General features: G+C 41.8%; 2 protein-coding genes across 2 annotated transcripts; both read left to right on the top strand.

The window, feature by feature from the left end:
• The first annotated feature begins 1851 nt into the window (after positions 1-1851).
• On the top strand, positions 1852-6078 carry tlx1 (T cell leukemia homeobox 1). The gene is made up of 3 exons (XM_029127843.3): positions 1852-2796; positions 3796-3997; positions 5231-6078. The coding sequence occupies exons 1-3, from the start codon at positions 2346-2348 to the stop codon at positions 5439-5441; spliced, it is 864 nt and encodes a 287-aa protein (XP_028983676.1). The 5' UTR covers positions 1852-2345; the 3' UTR covers positions 5442-6078.
• Positions 6079-6844: 766 nt separating this feature from the next.
• On the top strand, positions 6845-18457 carry sdhaf4 (succinate dehydrogenase complex assembly factor 4). The gene is made up of 2 exons (XM_029175919.3): positions 6845-7178; positions 18159-18457. The coding sequence occupies exons 1-2, from the start codon at positions 6950-6952 to the stop codon at positions 18266-18268; spliced, it is 339 nt and encodes a 112-aa protein (XP_029031752.1). The 5' UTR covers positions 6845-6949; the 3' UTR covers positions 18269-18457.
• The last annotated feature ends 324 nt before the right edge of the window (positions 18458-18781 follow it).

Here is an 18781-nt window from a genome sequence, read left to right as displayed (position 1 = left end):
ACTCAGGTGTTTTTTACATTTTCTAGAGACTATACTGTGGAACTAGAGCAGTCCATTCGGTGCAGGTTCCCCTCTGTCAGTCATTTCCCGGCATTTCTACACAAACAGGATGATCAGTCACTTATCTCACAATCTCTGTAGCTCATAGTGTTGTTTCAGTGCTGACATGGACACTCTCCATTTACCCCTGTCAGTCTCCCAGACACCCTTTCCCTCCATTCAGGACCCAACACATCAGTCAGGATCGTACTGTAATGAAGACAACACTCTGTTTGTACAATGTTTTTCAGCTGTATTGTCAAGGTGAGATGTTACCTTTGAATGCTGTTGGTTCTGTTTCAGCTGTGATGATAGTGCATCTGGTCTTACTGCGCTGAACACAGCCTCCTCATATTCCATCTTTTCAGAGACAAACACAGTGAGCAACTCCACAAAGTCCCCAGGCTCTGCTCGCCAGTTGGGAAAAGCTCAGCTTGCATTTAGAAGAAATGCTGATGGAGCTGGCGCCAGAGAGGCTGAGGTCAAGGGGTCAAGGACTCTGCAGGTAGACACCCTGACCTCCTGCCTGAGACAGAGGTTGTGCTTTTTATTACACTTTTAATGAGGATTTGAAGGAGACTGTTGTTCTACATTTCTATTGTTTCATCAGAGCAAAAGCAACACCACATGTGATTCTAAGTGTAGATCAGGTTACTAAATAGATGCAGCACACGGCACAGCCCCGGCCAGTGAGAGATTCTGGAAACTTCTGAAGACAGTGTGTCTCTATGTGAACTGCATCATATTTCTTTGTTTTATGCCATGGTGTCTGGACAAACTGGCAACAGACCCACTGTACAATATATGGATAAAAAAAATGAAATAGGTTGTGGAAAACCTAAAGTAATCTTAAAGCATGTTCACTCAAATCAATGCAACGTTCCAAAGAGGCCCCAGTTTTTCATGACTGACTTTTTGATTAACCTTGAAAAAGTAAAGAGAAGTAAAAATTATCCACGATCCACGATCGAAATTCTCAGACCTGGTTATAATAATAATAATAATAATAATAATAATAATAATAATAATAATAATAATAATAATAATAATAATAATAATAATAATAATAATAATAATAATAGATAGGCAAATGTTTTTATCAACATAACAGTACTTTTAAGGACTGATTTTAGAACAACAACATCCGTTGAGCCGCTGCTTCCAGCTCGTAATGTTTATTATCGGAGCATGTTTGAACGCATCTGCGCCCGGCAATGTGCGGGTACCGGCGCATTGTGTCAGCCAGTCGACCAATGAGAGCCGCCGAACATATCAAATATTAATAAACGTTAAGTAATTAAGTCCCAGCGGCTTAGAGGCAGATAAATCAATGGTTTAATTTTTCATTTAATTGCGCTGTTGCTAAGTTGGTGTCTCGAAGCAGCGGCAGCAGGTTCTCTGTTAAGCATTTATTTGATGAAACATATTTCCATCTATTTGTTCTACAATGACCCTCTCATTTAAACGCAATGCGCGGTCATTGATCATTTCCAAATTCATTAAAATTTTCTAATGAATACAGTTTAATTCCAAAAAAGACTCATCGTTTATTTCTTTTATTAAAATGTCACCTTAACTCTGGACTTTACGGGATATTAATTTAACGTCCGTGCAGCGCGCGCAGCTCTGTTACAGAAACTAATGAAAATGCAGCGGTGTTTGCAGCAGTGTCATCACTCTGAACATGAATTAATAATATTACCAGCTTCGCATAACCCGCACCGTACATTAACCACCAGCCAATAGTGATGTATAATTTTAGGCTACAAGTGATTTTAACACATTTGGCCCCACAACTTTAAAGACCTTTTAGAGGGTCAAACTGTGATTTTAGGGCTAAGGTTAGAGTTGAGGCTTGTTTCGGATTAGAGCAAAGGTTAGACGTCTGCCTTTATTTGTGATGGTTAGAGTGCGGCGTTATGTCAAGGGTGGGGCCCCACTTTTATAGCACCGTGTGTGTGTGTGTGTGTGTGTGTGTGTGTGTGTGTGTGTGTGTGTGTGTGTGTGTGTGTGTGTGTTTCTTAAACATCACAGTTCACAACCATGGATCAGTGCTGCCTATAATCCTGCGCTGTCTATTTGGCTCTTTGATAGATGAAGGAGGAGCTCTTTGAGGAACAAGGAGATCCAGCCTTGTTTTTATGCACGCGTATACACAGACGCACGCACTTGCGCACGCGCTCAGTAGATAACAGGCAAACGGGCAGAGCTCAAGCAGAAGAAAGCTCAGACGGCCAGTCCAGGGAGCTGCTCGCGCGCGGAGCAACCTGTGTTCCTCGCGCCGGAGCGTGGGGCTCGCGGAGGCCATGGATCACATAGGGATACTGGGGGCCCATCTGCAGCAGCACCCGCACGTGGAGCCCATCAACTTCGGCATCGATCAGATCCTCAGCAACGTGGAGCAGAGCTGCATGCTGGGCGCGAGGATGCACGAGCCGGACTACGGACATGTGGCCTACAGCAGCAGCGGCGCGAGCGTCGGTGGGAACGGTGGCTTTACGTGTGGAAACACCGGATATAACGGCACCAGCAGCTCTTGCGGAATGGCTTCCCTCGGTGGCGCTTATCACATGAACATGGGTGTAAATGTGAACGGAACTAACGTGACCGCCGGGGTCATCCGCGTGCCTGCTCACCGGCCTCTGAGCTGCGGGAACTCCTCTGTGCCGCCCGTGAGCGGAACCATTAACAATCTGACTGCGCTCACCTTCCCCTGGATGGAGAGCAATCGACGGTACACCAAAGACCGCTTCACAGGTATATTATATTATATTATATTATATTATATTATATTATATTATATTATATTATATTATATTATATTATATTATATTATATTATATTATATTATATTATAAGGTTTAAATTATATTATATTATATTATATTATATTATATTATATTATAATATAATATAATATAATATAATATAATATAATATAATATAATATAATATAATATAATATATTATAATATATTATATTAATAATAACTACTTCAATTGTATTTACATAGCGCCAAATCACAACAACAATGTTATCTCAAGGCACTTTACAAAGTAAGGTTTAAGACCCTACACAACTAAACCCAACAAATCCCACATACAACAATCCCTTAATTAATTTGACAGCAACAGTGGAGAGGAAAACACTCTTTACTTTTAGAGAGTTTTTGACTAGGATATATACAAATAAGTATATAGCCTAGTCATTTAAAGTATGATTGTAACTTCCTGTTGATGTCTGAAAACTGAACTTCAATAGCGAGTCCAATTACATAGCTATAATATACATAGCTTCATAAGCTCATGTCGGGTTAGAAAATATTCATTATTATTATTATTATTATCCATTCATTCATTTTCTATCGCTGAATCCCGGGTGGGGTCGCTAAGGCTGAGGGCGTATTATTATTATTATTATTATTATTATTATTATTATTATTATTATTATTATTATTATTATTATTATTATTATTATTATATGATCTTTCTGTTTAAAATGTGACATAATAGTTACCAAGGATTAATTAAAACACTAACACTTGCATTGAATCAGTTTCGTGAGAATTGAACTCCTGGATATTCCAGGAGTTGAGTGTAAATGCAGTGACTGTTCTCCAGATTTCCATCGCTGCTCCTTCGGCCCTGGTGCCGTCCTTTCCTCTCGCCTTACTCTCTTCTCCTGTGCTCCATCTTGTCCGCTCCGCTCGTCCTGCCCAGTGTCCCTCTCACCCCTCACTGTTACACGTCGCATAGGTCATCCCTACCAGAACCGGACTCCTCCTAAAAAGAAGAAGCCTCGGACGTCGTTCACGCGGCTGCAGATCTGTGAGTTGGAGAAACGCTTCCACCGACAGAAGTACCTGGCGTCTGCAGAGCGGGCCGCCCTCGCCAAAGCTCTGAAGATGACAGACGCTCAGGTCAAAACCTGGTTCCAGAACAGACGCACCAAATGGAGGTAAATGTGCTTATTCTGAGCCAGGTCCCTCTGGTTCCACGGGCCTTTCAGGCACCAACCTTTACAAGTCCGGACAGTTACACTCGATAAGAAGGTTGTGTGTATCACAACCTTCCACCACTCTGGGCATCTGACAATACATGAACTGGTAATGATTAAGGCAGTGGACGAAATAAAAGGACAACGTAATAAACTGAACTAAACGAAATGTTGGCTCAACAGCTTCTTTGAATGTTTAAGTGTCACGTTCTGTAGTTTTTCTGTACGAGGCATAATCGGGTCAAAGATTAAAATATGCTATTGTTGCCCGCAGCTAAATCGACCCCACTTCACTAACTACAAATAATGGCGTGTAGTCAGGTGTGGATTGAATAGTGCAGATTTTATTACAGTTTTTCAGACAGCGCCGTCCCCCTGATCACACACGCCCAGACATCGTCTAGTGCCCGGCGCCGTTGCTCCCGGTGCTGAAGGGTTCGCAAAGCCCTTAGTGGAACACCGCACACCGTCACGCTGCGGGTTAAGGCACCGCAATGCAATTCACGCGTGATTAAACCAACACCCCAAACAACGGGCCGGGCTACGGTATCCACAGGGGACGGCTGGGAAATGGCCAACAAACTAAACGACACAAATAATAATAGAAAGAAAAACCGTGGTTGTCCACCCTTACAGAACATATGACAACAGGCCGCGCAAGGCCTTAAACCAGGAAACCAGCAAGCCCTGCAACACACAATAACAACACAAAATCAACGTTTAATTCAAACCTTAATAAATTTACCAATTTTAATATTTTACGTTAAACCCCCCTCTAGTTCTAACTACCTGCCCTGTCAATTACCGTAATCACGGTGGTTGCGCGTCTGCCCCTGGACGCCCCCCACTGACTGCGTGGCCGCTCCAAGCTGCAGCGACACTACGACATAAAACAAGACTTCAGTCTACTAAAACCAGAGCACTGCTAGCACTCCAATCTATAAATCTCCGACTGGAACCAGCGTCCTTTCCTGTTCCTCCCGATCAGAGAGCCGCTCACGTCACTCACCAGGTGACGTCGGCTACACTGTGTTCATAATTGTAATGCTTTCAATTTAAATGTTAGTAATAATGTTAGCGAATGGCGAGTGAATACTTTACAGAAAAATACCATGTTCTTGAAAAATAAGCTGTTCCAAATCCAGATCCTAAAAAAGTAATTGTGTTTATTGTGTCGCCCGCCGTCTGTCGCAGGCGTCAGACGGCGGAGGAGCGCGAGGCAGAGCGGCAGCAGGCCAACCGCATCCTAATGCAGCTGCAGCAGGAGGCCTTCCAGAAGACCATCAACCAGCCGCTGACGCCGGACCCGCTGTGCCTCCAGAACAGCTCCCTTTTCGCCCTGCAGAACCTGCAGCCCTGGACTGAGAACACGGCCAAGATCAGCAGCGTGTCCGCCTGCGAGTAGAGCCGACGTCCAGCCTCCAGCTGATTCTGATCCTTGCTCTGACTGTCAGACACGTGCACCGACGCTGCAGCTGAATACATGCACACTCCACGTGGTCTGTGTGGATCTATCAGAGGCCTCTGCCCTGCTCACAACACAAAGGGCCCATGCTTTCGTGAACAATGTGTAACAGGAGCCCAGCGGAGCAGGTGAAGGACGACCGTTTACCCACAGAGACCGGATGTTTCATAAACAGCCTATTTTCATAACAGCCTGTCAGTATTTATCATGCTAATGGACCTTTTATGCAATTGTAAAATAACAGAGCACTTGTTTTGGCACCTTTTGTATAATTTCAAATATCAAAATGAAACGACCTTTATGTTATGATTTACAGAATTGAGGACATTTGAGCATTTTATAATTTATGTACAGTAAAAAAATTGGCCTAAAGGCCAAAAATATTTTTTAAAAACAGGGAGAACCTTTAGGTATATGTTTTGACTCTGTGTGACAATACGTTACTTTCACGGCACTGTATTTTCTTAAGAATCTCAATTATGTGAGGTGGTGTGTGTGTGTGTGTGTGTGTGTGTGTGTGTGTGTGTGTGTGTGTGTGTGTGTGTGTGTGTGTGTGTGTGTGTGTGCGTGTGTTCTCCAGGACCATTGTCTAAAAAGAGGAATGTAAAGGGGAATTTCACCATCCACTCAGAACTATCAGCGGCTGAATTGGAGTTGAGCCACACTGAAAGCCTCCAGAAATTCCTCTCTGTCATTCACTCTCACATGCACAAATACACAAACACACTTGATTTTACCGTCAAAGGCGCCCACTAGAACTGATAAAGATAAAGTTGAAAGGCCCTGCAGAGACTGCCTTTCTCTGTGTGAAACTCACTGCAGCTCTGTTCACGTACTTTGGATCCGTCTGGTCTGTTACATCCTAATGCTTCACCACACATTGCAGCCTGCGGTGGATGTACAAGATTGTAAACACACAACTATAGTGTAAAATAAATATACCATATTTAGTGTGACAGAATCATCTGAACTCTCTTGTCTATAAGATGAACATCACTTCACTGTCACTGGCTTTGATTTTCAGATAATGAACATGCTCAGTTTGTCTTTATTATATTATTAAGATTATTGAAGCATGCTGCAACAAGTAGGCTGTAAGCAGTTGATTTAAGTTATGGCAATATACAAATCACACTGACAATGCATTTAAAATTTTATATAAACCCCTTATATTATTTTGTCATTTGTTTTACACTTCCAGTGTGTGTGTGTGTGTGTGTGTGTGTGCGTGCGTACGTGCGTGTGCGTGCGTGTGTGTGTGCGTACGTACGTGCATGTGTGCGTGTGTGCGTGCGTGTGCCTCTGTGTGTGTTAGTCAAATATAATCAGCACAGTGTCGCCCTCTGCCGGCGCCACATGTTCGTAGCACTGACTTGGTGCTTGTCGCTGGGTTATGACCAAAACTGCGTCAATAACGCGCGACAAAAAGTATCGCGTTTGCGGCAGTTATGTCTGTGTTGCGGTGTTTCTGTGCGTCAATGAGCACAGGCCTCAATTCGCAGCGGGTGCTCACGGGTCGGTGCCGTAGTTCACAGCCGCCAGCATCGCTGTGCCTCGTCGGCCTCGTTGTGTGTCGGTCAGCCAGCGGAGCCAAGGACAAGCAGCCGCTGAAGAAAGCCAAGACCCCGCAGGGTCGCTTGGACCTCCCGGAGGAGATGAGCAGAGATGTCCTCCAAAGTAAGAAGCCAGGCTGCTGTTCAGAGCCCGAGAGGAGCGTTCAGAACAGCGACGGTTCGATCATCGTTATTGCTTAGTGCAGCTGGTCCTGGAACTGGTCCCTGTGTTGATCGGTGTTGAGGTTTAACGCGTTTCCAGTGTTCGAGTTTAACTCGTTTCCAGTTTAATTGGTGACCGACTTCCGAATGCCGCACTGGTTGCTCTTAGTTACGACTGCGGTCAAGTGAGCCGTCGTTCGTTCATCCGTCGTTCAGCCAGCCGCGCTTCAGAAACGTCTTGCGCCCGTATTACGCGCTTTACAGCAGAGCACAAAACACGCTCGTCGCGACTTTCTCTTTTCATAGCGACACGTCTGGTCTGTTCAAAGTATTGAAAAATACGAAACAAAATATTGCATATATAGAAAAACTGTCGCCTAATAAAGATCTGTATACTTTTACTGTAAAATTAAGCATTTATTAGTATTTAAAACTACCATGTCATACTGTGAAACTTTTATAATTAATAACTTAACTTTGGTGCATAGTTCCAGGCTCAGACCACTTTCCCCTTGTTCTACTAGAGATGTACTATTACCCCACAAAGATCTGTATATTTTTACTGTATAGTTTTGGATTTATTAGTATTCAAAACTACCATGTCATACTGTAATACAGTCAACTTTAATGATCAATAACTTGACTTTGGTGCATAGTTCCAGGCTCAGACCACTTTCCCCTTGTTCTACTAGAAGTGTACTATAACCACACAAAGATTCGTGTATTTTTACTGTATAGTTTAGGATTTATTAGTATTCAAAACTACCAAGTCATACTGTAACTGTATAGGCCGTATAGTCAACTTTAATCGTTAATAATTAGACTTTGGTGCATAGTTCCAGGCTCAGACCACTTTCCCCTTGTTCTACTGGAGGTGTACTATTACCCCACAAAGATCTGTATATTTTTACTGTATAGTTTTGGATTTATTAGTATTCAAAACTACAATGTCATACTGTAATACAGTCAACTTTGATCATTAATAACTTGACTTTGGTGCATAGTTCCAGGCTCAGACCACTTTCCCCTTGTTCTACTAGATGTGTACTATCACCCCACAAGAATTCATGTATTTTTACTGTATAGTTTAGGATTTAGCAGTACTTGAAAGTACTATGTCATACTGTAATACAGTCAACTTTGATAATCAATAACTTGACTTTGGTGCATAGTTCCAGGCCCAGACCACTTTCCCTTTGTTCTACTAGAAGTGTACTATCACCACACAAGGATTCTTGTATTTTTACTGTAGAGTTTTGGATTTATTAGTATTCAAAACTACCATGTCATACTGTAATACAGTCAACTTTGATCATTAATAACTTGACTTTGGTGCATAGTTCCAGGCTCAGACCACTTTCCCCTTGTTCTACTAGATGTGTACTATCACCCCACAAAAATTCATGTATTTTTACTGTATAGTTTAGGATTTAGCAGTACTTGAATGTACTATGTCATACTGTAATACAGTCAACTTTGATAATCAATAACTTGACTTTGGTGCATAGTTCCAGGCTCAGACCACTTTCCCTTTGTTCTACTAAAAGTGTACTATCACCACACAAAGATTCTTGTATTTTTATTGTATAGTTTTGGATTTATTAGTATTCAAAACTACCAAGTCATACTGTAACTGTATGGGCCGTATAGTCAACTTTAATGATCAATAACTTGACTTTGGTGCATAGTTCCAGGCCCAGACCACTTTCCCTTTGTTCTACTAGAAGTGTACTATCACCACACAAAGATTTGTGTATTTTTACTGTATAGTTTAGGATTTATTAGTATTCAAAACTTCCAGGTCATAATGTAATACTCTATGGGACTTATATTCAACTATGATGATGAATAACTTGACTTTAGTGCATAATGCCAGGCCCAGATTATGTCACTTTTCATATAAAAACTGTGAGTGAGGCTAAGCACACACACATTAAATCCTTTTATTACCATCTGTTAGGACTCCAAAGTGTGACTTTTAATATTGAAACTAAATGTTTATTGTTTAATGTAAAGTCATTGAACAGTCAAAAACTGAATATTTATGTGTGAAACATACATTAACGTGGTGGAGGAGTTTGTGTGCCTGAATGACCCCAGGAGCTATGTTGTCGGGGGCTAAATGTCTCCCAAGGCAAACAGGTCCTGGGCTGGGCTGAACTGGAGGAAGTGTCCGGAGAGAGGGAAGTTTGGAGTTTGCTTAGACTGTTGCCCCGCGACCCGCCCCAAGAAAAAGCAGTTGAAAATGGATGGATACCGAAATCGTTATTTGTTCTCATTAAACCATTTCCCATGTCTGAAGTTTGTTTTATCAAAGTTATTGCCGTCTCTGTTCTTACACATTGTAATATCTAGTTTTGAACACTAAAATGTAAATACAAAATGTATATAACCAAATATTCAGGATTAGATTTAATGCAATTATTCTCTCTTCACAATACAGACTTAAAACAATAAAAAAGAAAGTTACACACTACACTGTTTGTAGTGCAGTACTTATTGGTTTTATGCTTGACTGTAAGGGCCATATTTCAGCATAACATGGTACTACTAAAATCCTAAACTATACAGTAAAAGTACACAGATCTTGATATTGATTATCAAAGTTGACTGTATTACAGTATGACATAGTACTTTCAAGTACTGCTAAATCCTAAACTATACAGTAAAAATACATGAATTTTTGTGGGGTGATAGTACACATCTAGTAGAACAAGGGGGAAGTGGTCTGGGCCTGGAACTATGCACCAAAGTCAAGTTATTGATCATTAAAGTTGACTATACGGCCTATACAGTTACAGTATGAACTGGTAGTTTTGAATACTATTAAATCCTAAACTATACAGTAAAAATATACAGATCTTTGTGGGGTAATAGTACACCTCTAGTAGAACAAAGGGAAAGTGGTCTGGGCCTGGAACTATGCACCAAAGTCAAGTTATTGATCATTAAAGTTGACTATACGGCCTATACAGTTACAGTATGAACTGGTAGTTTTGAATACTAATAAATCCTAAACTATACAGTAAAAATACACGAATCTTTGTGTGGTGATAGTACACTTCTAGTAGAACAAGGGGAAAGTGGTCTGAGCCTGGAACTATGCACCAAAGTCAAGTTATTGATCATTAAAGTTGACTATACGGCCTATACAGTTACAGTATGAACTGGTAGTTTTGAATACTAATAAATCCAAAACTATACAGTAAAAGTACACAGATCTTTGTGGGGTGATAGTACATCTCTAGTAGATCAGGGGGAATGTGGTCTCAGCCTGGAACTATGCACCAAAGTCAAGTTATTAATGATCAAAGTTGACTGTATTACAGTATGACATGGTAGTTTTGAATACTAATAAATCCAAAACTATACAGTAAAAATATACAGATCTTTGTGGGGTAATAGTACATCTCTAGTAGAACAAGGGGAAAGTGGTCTGAGCCTGGAACTATGCACCAAAGTTAAGTTATTAATTTAAAGTTTCACAGTATGACATGGTAGTTTTAAATACTAATAAATGCTTAATTTTACAGTAAAAGTATACAGATCTTTATTAGGCGACAGTTTTTCTATATATGCAATAGTTTGTTTCGTATTTTTCAATATTTTGAACAGACCAGACGTGTCGCTATGAAAAGAGAAAGTCGCGACGAGCGTGTTTTGTGCTCTGCTGTAAAGCGCGTAATACGGGCGCAAGACGTTTCTGAAGCGCGGCTGGCTGAACGACGGATGAACGAACGACGGCTCACTTGACCGCAGTTAGTTACGGCAGATGTTTGAAGCAGAGAAAAGCGGCTTAGCTGTCCTCGTCGATGCCTTGACAATGTTTTCTCAATGTTTTGTCCTCTGTGCACGTTCGGAACAGTCCTTACATTTTTACAGTGCGTAATCTGACGCAGTGTGATCGCTGTTCGTGTTGTAGATACTGAATTTGCTCAAAGGAAATAACGGCTGAATAATTCTGCTGCTAATTGCTACGATCTCTTGGCAATAAAATATGAAATGTTGAACCTCTGCGTCCTGTCTTCGGAGTGTTGTTTGCTTAGCTTCGCCTATAAGAAAAATCTCAAATATTCCGTGGCATTAGCAAAAAAATAACTTATAACGGGATTCGATCCCGCTGCCACTGCAGCAAAAGCGCTCGAAGCCACGGTCTTAACCACTGGGCCACCGAGAGATTGCTATGAAACTTTGCTCCCAATATGACATATTAAATTGTTTGTATTATGTACAAGACAACGCATCAGAACATTCACAGCACCCCGTGTTAGTTATACAGAAAGTCTTACAAAAGATATTCCTCCTGCAGTAAATGTTTATTTATACAATATATAAAGCCTTCCCTTGCCTTGGATACATCACTTTGAACAGACTACAGATGCGTTGTCTTGTACATAATACAGACAATTTAACGTGTGACCATTCTGTCAACCTGTGTCTGTCAACCTGTGACCGTCAACCTGTGTCGCATCTGAACCCAGGCGTAAACAGCTGCTGGCTCCTCCTCTTCCTCTCAACGTTGAAAGTGACTGTGACTCGTTCACCAAAACACGACACAAAAGACGAGTTAAACGTGTGTTCTGACCACGCAGTAACATCAGACAAGACTGCTGTAACGAGAACAGGTGCTGACACCAATTTATCAAATGTAGACGTCTTATGAAACCCGTTGGATTTAACGTAACACCAAGAAACAGCGGTCACAAGACATCCTGATTTCCACCGTCTATATTTATGTTAGATACATATTGGGAGAACAGTTTCATAGCGATCTTTCGGTGGCCCAGTGGTTAAGACCGTGGCTTCGAGCGGTTTTGCTGCAGTGGCAGCGGGATCGAATCCCGTTATAAGTTATTTTTTTTGCTAATGCCACGGAATATTTGAGATTTTTCTTATAGGCGAAGCTAAGCAAACAACACTCCGAAGACAGGACGCAGAGGTTCAACATTTCATATTTTATTGCCAAGAGATCGTAGCAATTAGCAGCAGAATTATTCAGCCGTTATTTCCTTTGAGCAAATTCAGTATCTACAACACGAACAGCGATCACACTGCGTCAGATTACGCACTGTAAAAATGTAAAAATACTGTTTAGAACGTGCACAGAGGACAAAACATTGAGAAAACATTGTCAAGGCATCGACGAGGACAGCTAAGCCGCTTTTCTCTGCTTCAAACATCTGCCGTAACTAAGAGCAACCAGTGCGGCATTCGGAAGTCGGTCACCAGTTAAACTGGAAACGAGTTAAACTCGAACACCGGTTTAACTGGTGGCCGCACTGGTTGCTCTTAGTTACACAAGGTAGATGTTTGAAGCGGGGAAACGCGAGTTGAAATCAGATCAACTTGTGACCACTGTTTCTTGGTGTTCCGTTAAATTGAACGGTTTTTATAAGACGTCTACATTTGATAAACTAGCGCCAGCAGCTGTTCTCCTTAGAACCTTGTCTGTTGTAGTCAGATCACACCCGTCTTTTGTGTCATGTTTTGGTGAAGTCAGGTCAGGAAGAGGAGGAACCAGTAGCTGTTTACGTCTGGATTCCAGTCAATAGAGCTTTCGAACCTGGAGAATGTGTTGACAGACAATCTGGTTCAACTAACAGTGACTCATAATGAGTCCACTGATCCGAGGGGGACACCTCTGGCTGGTTGATAAAGGTTGAAGATGTCAATGGGTTTATGTAAAGTCAAGAACTGTTGAGTTCTGATCAACCTTGGCTATAACTTACGTGGCGCTAAGAATAGCTGCTCACACTAACTTATCAATGTGGACGTCTTATAAAAACTGCTCAATTCTACGTAACAACTAGAAACAGTGGTCGTGTCGGAGGTGTTGTATGAAAACATGAGGCAGGAGTAGTTTTATAGAATGAGCAGCAGCTTTACTTGTTTCTACAGGTGACATGCTCAGAACTACCACCGACTGTTGTGCTTTAACTGTCATCACTTACCACAAACAGAAACTTCTATCAAACATTTATAACTGGTTTTCTAAACACATTGCACATATTATGACCCCCCCCTTTTTTTATAACAAAACATAACCTGTGGATAGTTTGGCTTCTTGGCTGCTAGCCTCCCTTTCCATCCATCAGTGGAGGTTCTTTAGCCGGTCATCTTTGTTCAGCACTTGGTACATTCTGTGGAGAGCTACCTGTAGGAGTATGGAGTCAAATTATGGTCAGATTAGATTTGTGCGTGCGTAAACCGATCTGAGACCTGCACCGCTGACTCTGATTCTGCTTCGCTTCACCCACAGTTTACTGCTAGGGTGAGGTCTCTTAAGGACAGTACCTGGCTCCCATACAGTCTTAGGTGTATTCCTCACGTACACTTGTTCTTCGGCCAAAAGGCCCCTTTCTGTTCACCTGTTAGCCTCCAGGTGGTGACCAGTGTCTGGATGATCTGACTGCAGAGCTCCTTTGCTACTTGGCAGTATGGACCTTGGCTTCCTCCCATAGAGTAGCTTATATGGTGATGGCAAGTTGTTGTCAAGTGGTGTTATTCTGTACATCCATAGTGCTCTATAGAGGCTTTTTTTGCTTTTTATGCTTTAACTGTCCCCAAAGCTTTGTCAGCAACACTGTTGGCCTGATGATGATAAGGAGAACTGAATTTCAGAGTGATGTTTGAGTCTTCACATCTCTTCCTGAACTCCTCACTTATGTACTGTGTACCACAGTCTGCTATGATGGTTGACGGCAGGCCATGTCCCAGAACACTCTTAAAATATGTACACACCATTTCCGCTGACACGTCGGGCAGTAGCCTCACAATTGGAAAGTGAGAATAGTAGTCCACAATGATCAAATATTTGTGTCCCTTGAAGTCAGATATATCAGACCAAAGTGTCTCCCAAGGCTGTGGAGAAAGATCAGGTTGCAATATTGGTAGCTTCTGTAGTGCTGGCTGAAACTTGATGCTTATCTGGCATCTCTCTATCATTTCTCTGATGTCGTTACTGATGCCTGGCCAAAACACAGCTTCTCTAGCTAGCAGTATGTACTTAGTCTCCCCTTGGTGGCCTGTATGGAGAATATTAAGGATGTTCTCTCTCAGTGCTTCTGGTATGACAATTATGTCTCCTTTCTGGCTGAGGCCATCCTCCAAGACAAGATCACACCTGAATGTCCCATGTTCCCATAAATCAGGTGGGCACTGCTTCCTGTTAGCAGGCCATCCTTTGTACAGTAGGTTGTGTCTTTTAGCATATTCAGTTTTCGATGCAGTTCTGTGCTGCTTTCTTGATGGTTGTTATGTCAGTAAAGCATGTGTAAGTACTAATGAATTGAACATCAAATTGTTGACTCACATTTGCTGTTGTCTTCAGGCAGACTCGTGAGAGGGCATCTGCAACTAGGATTGTTTCCCCTGGTTTGAATGTAACTTGGATGTCAAACTTGACACACCTGTATATGAATCTCTAAAGTCTAGTGGGTGTCTCAGCAAGGTTTGTCTTGAAGATCTGCTCTAGAGGTGAATGGTCAGTCTCTACTTTGCCCTTTCTTCCGAACAAGAAATAGTTAGACTTCTCTAGTCTTGCAAGGCATTCGCTCTCAATGTTGGAGTATCTGGACTCTGTGAGGCTCAAACATCTTGACGCCATGTCAGCAATTCTCTCATTTCCTTGTTGATCAACTTGCCTAATCTAGGCTCCAAGGCCAAGAGTGCTGGTGTCACACTGCAGAATAGTTATGTTTGGATTAGCGTCATAATAGCTAATGAGTTGCTTGATGCACAGTTCCCTTTTGATGTTGTCAAGAGCTTGATGATGCTGGGATTCCCATCTGAAAAGGATGTTGTAGTGGCAATTTTCTCACTATCAATTTTAAATGGGCACTGAGGAGCCGCAGGCTGGGTGATTACGTGGAAACTAAAAAATCAAAAACAGTGCAATGTCCATTCCAGGTAATGCTGTATGCGGGTGATTTATTGTTCCAACAAACAAACAATCCGTGGTGGCTTCCTATTGTGTGGGTTTGTGTGTCTTGTGGACGCTGTCCATTCACGTTCCCTTTGCCGGTTTCTATCCTTCCAACTCTGTTTTTCCGTCTCCATCTCTGGTAAAAACTGTTTGCCATTCCAGGCTCCTCCTGTCTCCTTAACCCGTCCCCCTACAGTATATAGCCGGTGAGGTCCCAGCCGTGCCTGAGCAAAAACTAAATAAATTAATGGAAAACAATTTATCTAATGCAAATTATCTAATAAGCAAATCAACAGTAGAAGCTAACCTAAATTATAAATCAGACATACTGCGTATTGATATACAACAATTAACAAAGAAAACAAATAGCTCCTACAGACGTTTTTCTTACTGAGTCCCCTAAGTGGAGCAGCTAACTATGCCAGTTTGACTGAGAACCTGTTAGGTGACCATCCCTAGGAGCGTTTGTGTTGTTTGGGGCCTGAATGTCTTTGATAGCCTGTAGTTTGTCTTCAGAAGGCTACAGGCTATCTTCTGTAAGTTGACTTTGCTCTGTTTAAACTGTAGTTTTTCAGAGTTGAACCCGATGTTGTGTTTCTTTGCAGTTTCCATCACTTGTATAAATGCATTGTCGTGCTCCTGTTCTGTGGATCCTGATATGATAAGGTCATCTGCAATACCTGAGACATTTGGGACATTTGAGTCGAGCTTTCTCTGAAAGATGTCTTGTGATACCGCCAGTCTAACGGCAGGCGCTTGAACCTGTATGTGCCAAATGGAGTGCTGAATGTGCGTAGCAGGCTTGACTCAAAGTCTAGTTCCTCATGCTAGTAGCCTGTCTTACTGTCAATAACACAGAAGTGTTTCTTCTGGTAATGAAGTGTGGTAGGATTTCATCAGTTGTTCTCATGGGGTATTGCGCTCTGTTGATGTTCTTATTTAGGTCTTTGGGGTCAAGACATAATCTAATCTTGGTTTGTCCATTCCCAGTTTTCGTGATTATGCATGTGATTGAGTTGACCCATTCTGTTGGTTCTGTGACCTCTGTGATGATGTCGACTGCCATCATTTTCTCCAGTTCAGCCTTATAAAGTGGTAAGATGTGCATAGGCACAGCTTTTGATGGATGGATGAATGGCTTAGGGTTTTCCACAAGCTCTATGTGATATTTTCTCCTGGGAGTTTCCCAATCTTGTTGAAATATTCTTTGAAGTCTTCCAGAATCTTTTTATTTTGTGAGAGCTAGCATTTTTAATTTTGACACAGTCATATGGTCAATGTTAACTTTAATGAGACCAAGTTCTTGTTTTGTTTATATGTCACCTTAATTTGGGTAACACCAACATTTTTAATTATGTTGCCACCATACCCTCTGAGAACAATGTTGCTTGCTTTGATGGTAGAGGCAAGTGGTAGAGTTTTGTGGTGGAAATTTTCCATAAAGAGGCAGATGAGAGAGTTGTCCTTTTGTGCAATTTGTTGAACTAATAAAGAAAATAAAAATAATGGGGAAAGCAAATAAAAAGCATGGATGTTGATCGTGCACATCAACAAACCAAAAACCAGCTGGGGAGATCAGTGCACACACCACGAAGGTGTGATGCAAAGAGCCCACGATCCTCAAGTTGCTTCTGCCTTTTAACCCCTTTCTCTGGCTCTGGTGGAATGTCTCTCTGCAGCAATGGAATTGTTTGTGCCACTTTATCTCGCTGTGAGTGAGAATGTTTGCTTTCTCACTTCTGCATCGTCATGTCTTGTTATCCAAAGGAAGGAACACCGAGCTTCCAAGACAAGATGCATTGGGTTTAACAGCCTTGGGTCTGGTGGGGAGTCAGATAGAATGGAGCCAGAGTCCGGGTGTAAAAGACAAACATATATCAGAAATTATTAGTCAGTCAAATGGAACATTAGAGGTTTAGACTTCATGTACGACAGGGCGCAAGAGATTAGTTGTTTGAATGTTCATCCTCTTCAGCGCTGTAGCAGTTTGTCCTCTGGGCTTTTTATTTTTTTATTTTATTTTTTATTATTCTCTTCGTGCATACTTTTAGAAAGTGCCCATTTTTACCACAGTATTTCCCCTGCGCTAACTTTGCTGGACATGGATCTGACCTCTGCCTTTGTTTGCTTCTCACTGCATGTACATCTGTCGATTGTCTGTCACCCTTGCTTATGACCTCCATCTGTATTCTGGTGTCATGCTCTTGCTTGAAAGTTAAGGCAATGCCTTGTTTAATCAGCATCACTTCTGACTTGATCAGATTTCAGACCAAACACTAATGTATCTCTTAGCATCTCTTCATTAACTTGTGGTGTATACATCTTCTTTATATATCGATATATATCTTATGAAAAAGCCTCTACAGTAGTCTGTCTGGCCTAGTAGTTAAACTTGTGACTTTAGGTTCATTTTGCTGCAGTGACAGCGAGATTGAATAACGTTAAAAGTTACATTTTTGTTAATGTCACAAAATATTGTAGATTCTTTTTATAAGCAAAGCTTGTTAAAGGCAAACAAGGCGTCAGAGACAGAAGCATAGAGGTTTAACATTTTACATTTTATTGACTAAAGATGGTAGCAATTAACAGGAGACTTATTCAGTCCTTATTTCCTTTTAGCTACTTCTGCATCTACAACACGAGCAACGGTCAAACTGCGTCAGATTACGCTTTGTAAAACTGTAAAAAGTCTTCTTTAAGATTGAGAACAAACGACAAAACATTGTCAAGGCATCGACTAGGACCGCTAACCCGCTTTTCCCTGCTTCGAAAACAGATATAACCGAGAGCAACCAGTGGGAATTCAGAAGTCGGTCACCAGTTAATCCGGAAACGCGTTAATCTTCAACACCGGGGTCTTTGTCCACAACACTCGACTCGCTTCCTTATAAACAGATTTGTTGATATGTGTGACACAGACGTGTTTCATTATGAAAATACTTGACGCCCATTTGTTCATTACATAAACATGAAGCAAAAATAAGTCATAATGTGGCGGTTATGTTCTGTGTGTGACAGAGTTTCCCGATGACGTGAACCCTGTAACCAAGGAGAAAGGGGGTCCTCGGGGTCCGGAGCCGACCCGCTACGGAGACTGGGAGAGAAAGGGTCGCTGCGTGGACTTCTAGCCAACAACCTGGACATGAGTTCTGCTGTGGAGACGTTTATCTTGATGCAGTATTATTATGTTGTATAATTAAAAGTAAAACAATATTTCAGAGATCTAATGTTTCTTTCTGTAGAACGAGCAAGTTGGATTTGTGTACTGGTTTCACATTATTGAACGTGACCCTGAGTAAAGCATAATATGAACTACAGTCTCTATCATCTGTGCTGGACAGTGTTCATGGATGTTAGATAACCCTGGATTATTGGATTAAAGCACATCAGGTGCAGTATTTGATTAATGAGGGTGTGGTCTGAGATCAGCACCTTTATATCAGTGTGGCAGATGCCACTTGTGATCCGGGAACGGGACATGCCTTGTGGAATCCTGCCACTGACATCATAATTACAACCTTATAAGGGAGACGCCAAGTACCATCTGGTAGGCTGTGTGTCAGCTGTAGCGTGCAGACGGACGAGTGACCAAGAAGTGCAGAGAAGTTGCAGGCGCAGAGCGCGACAACAGTGTTTGGTTC

Source organism: Betta splendens, chromosome 15, assembly GCF_900634795.4.
Source record: "Betta splendens chromosome 15, fBetSpl5.4, whole genome shotgun sequence".
Taxonomy (NCBI): Eukaryota; Metazoa; Chordata; class Actinopteri; order Anabantiformes; family Osphronemidae; genus Betta; species Betta splendens.
This window is presented reverse-complemented; position numbering and strand designations above follow the sequence as displayed.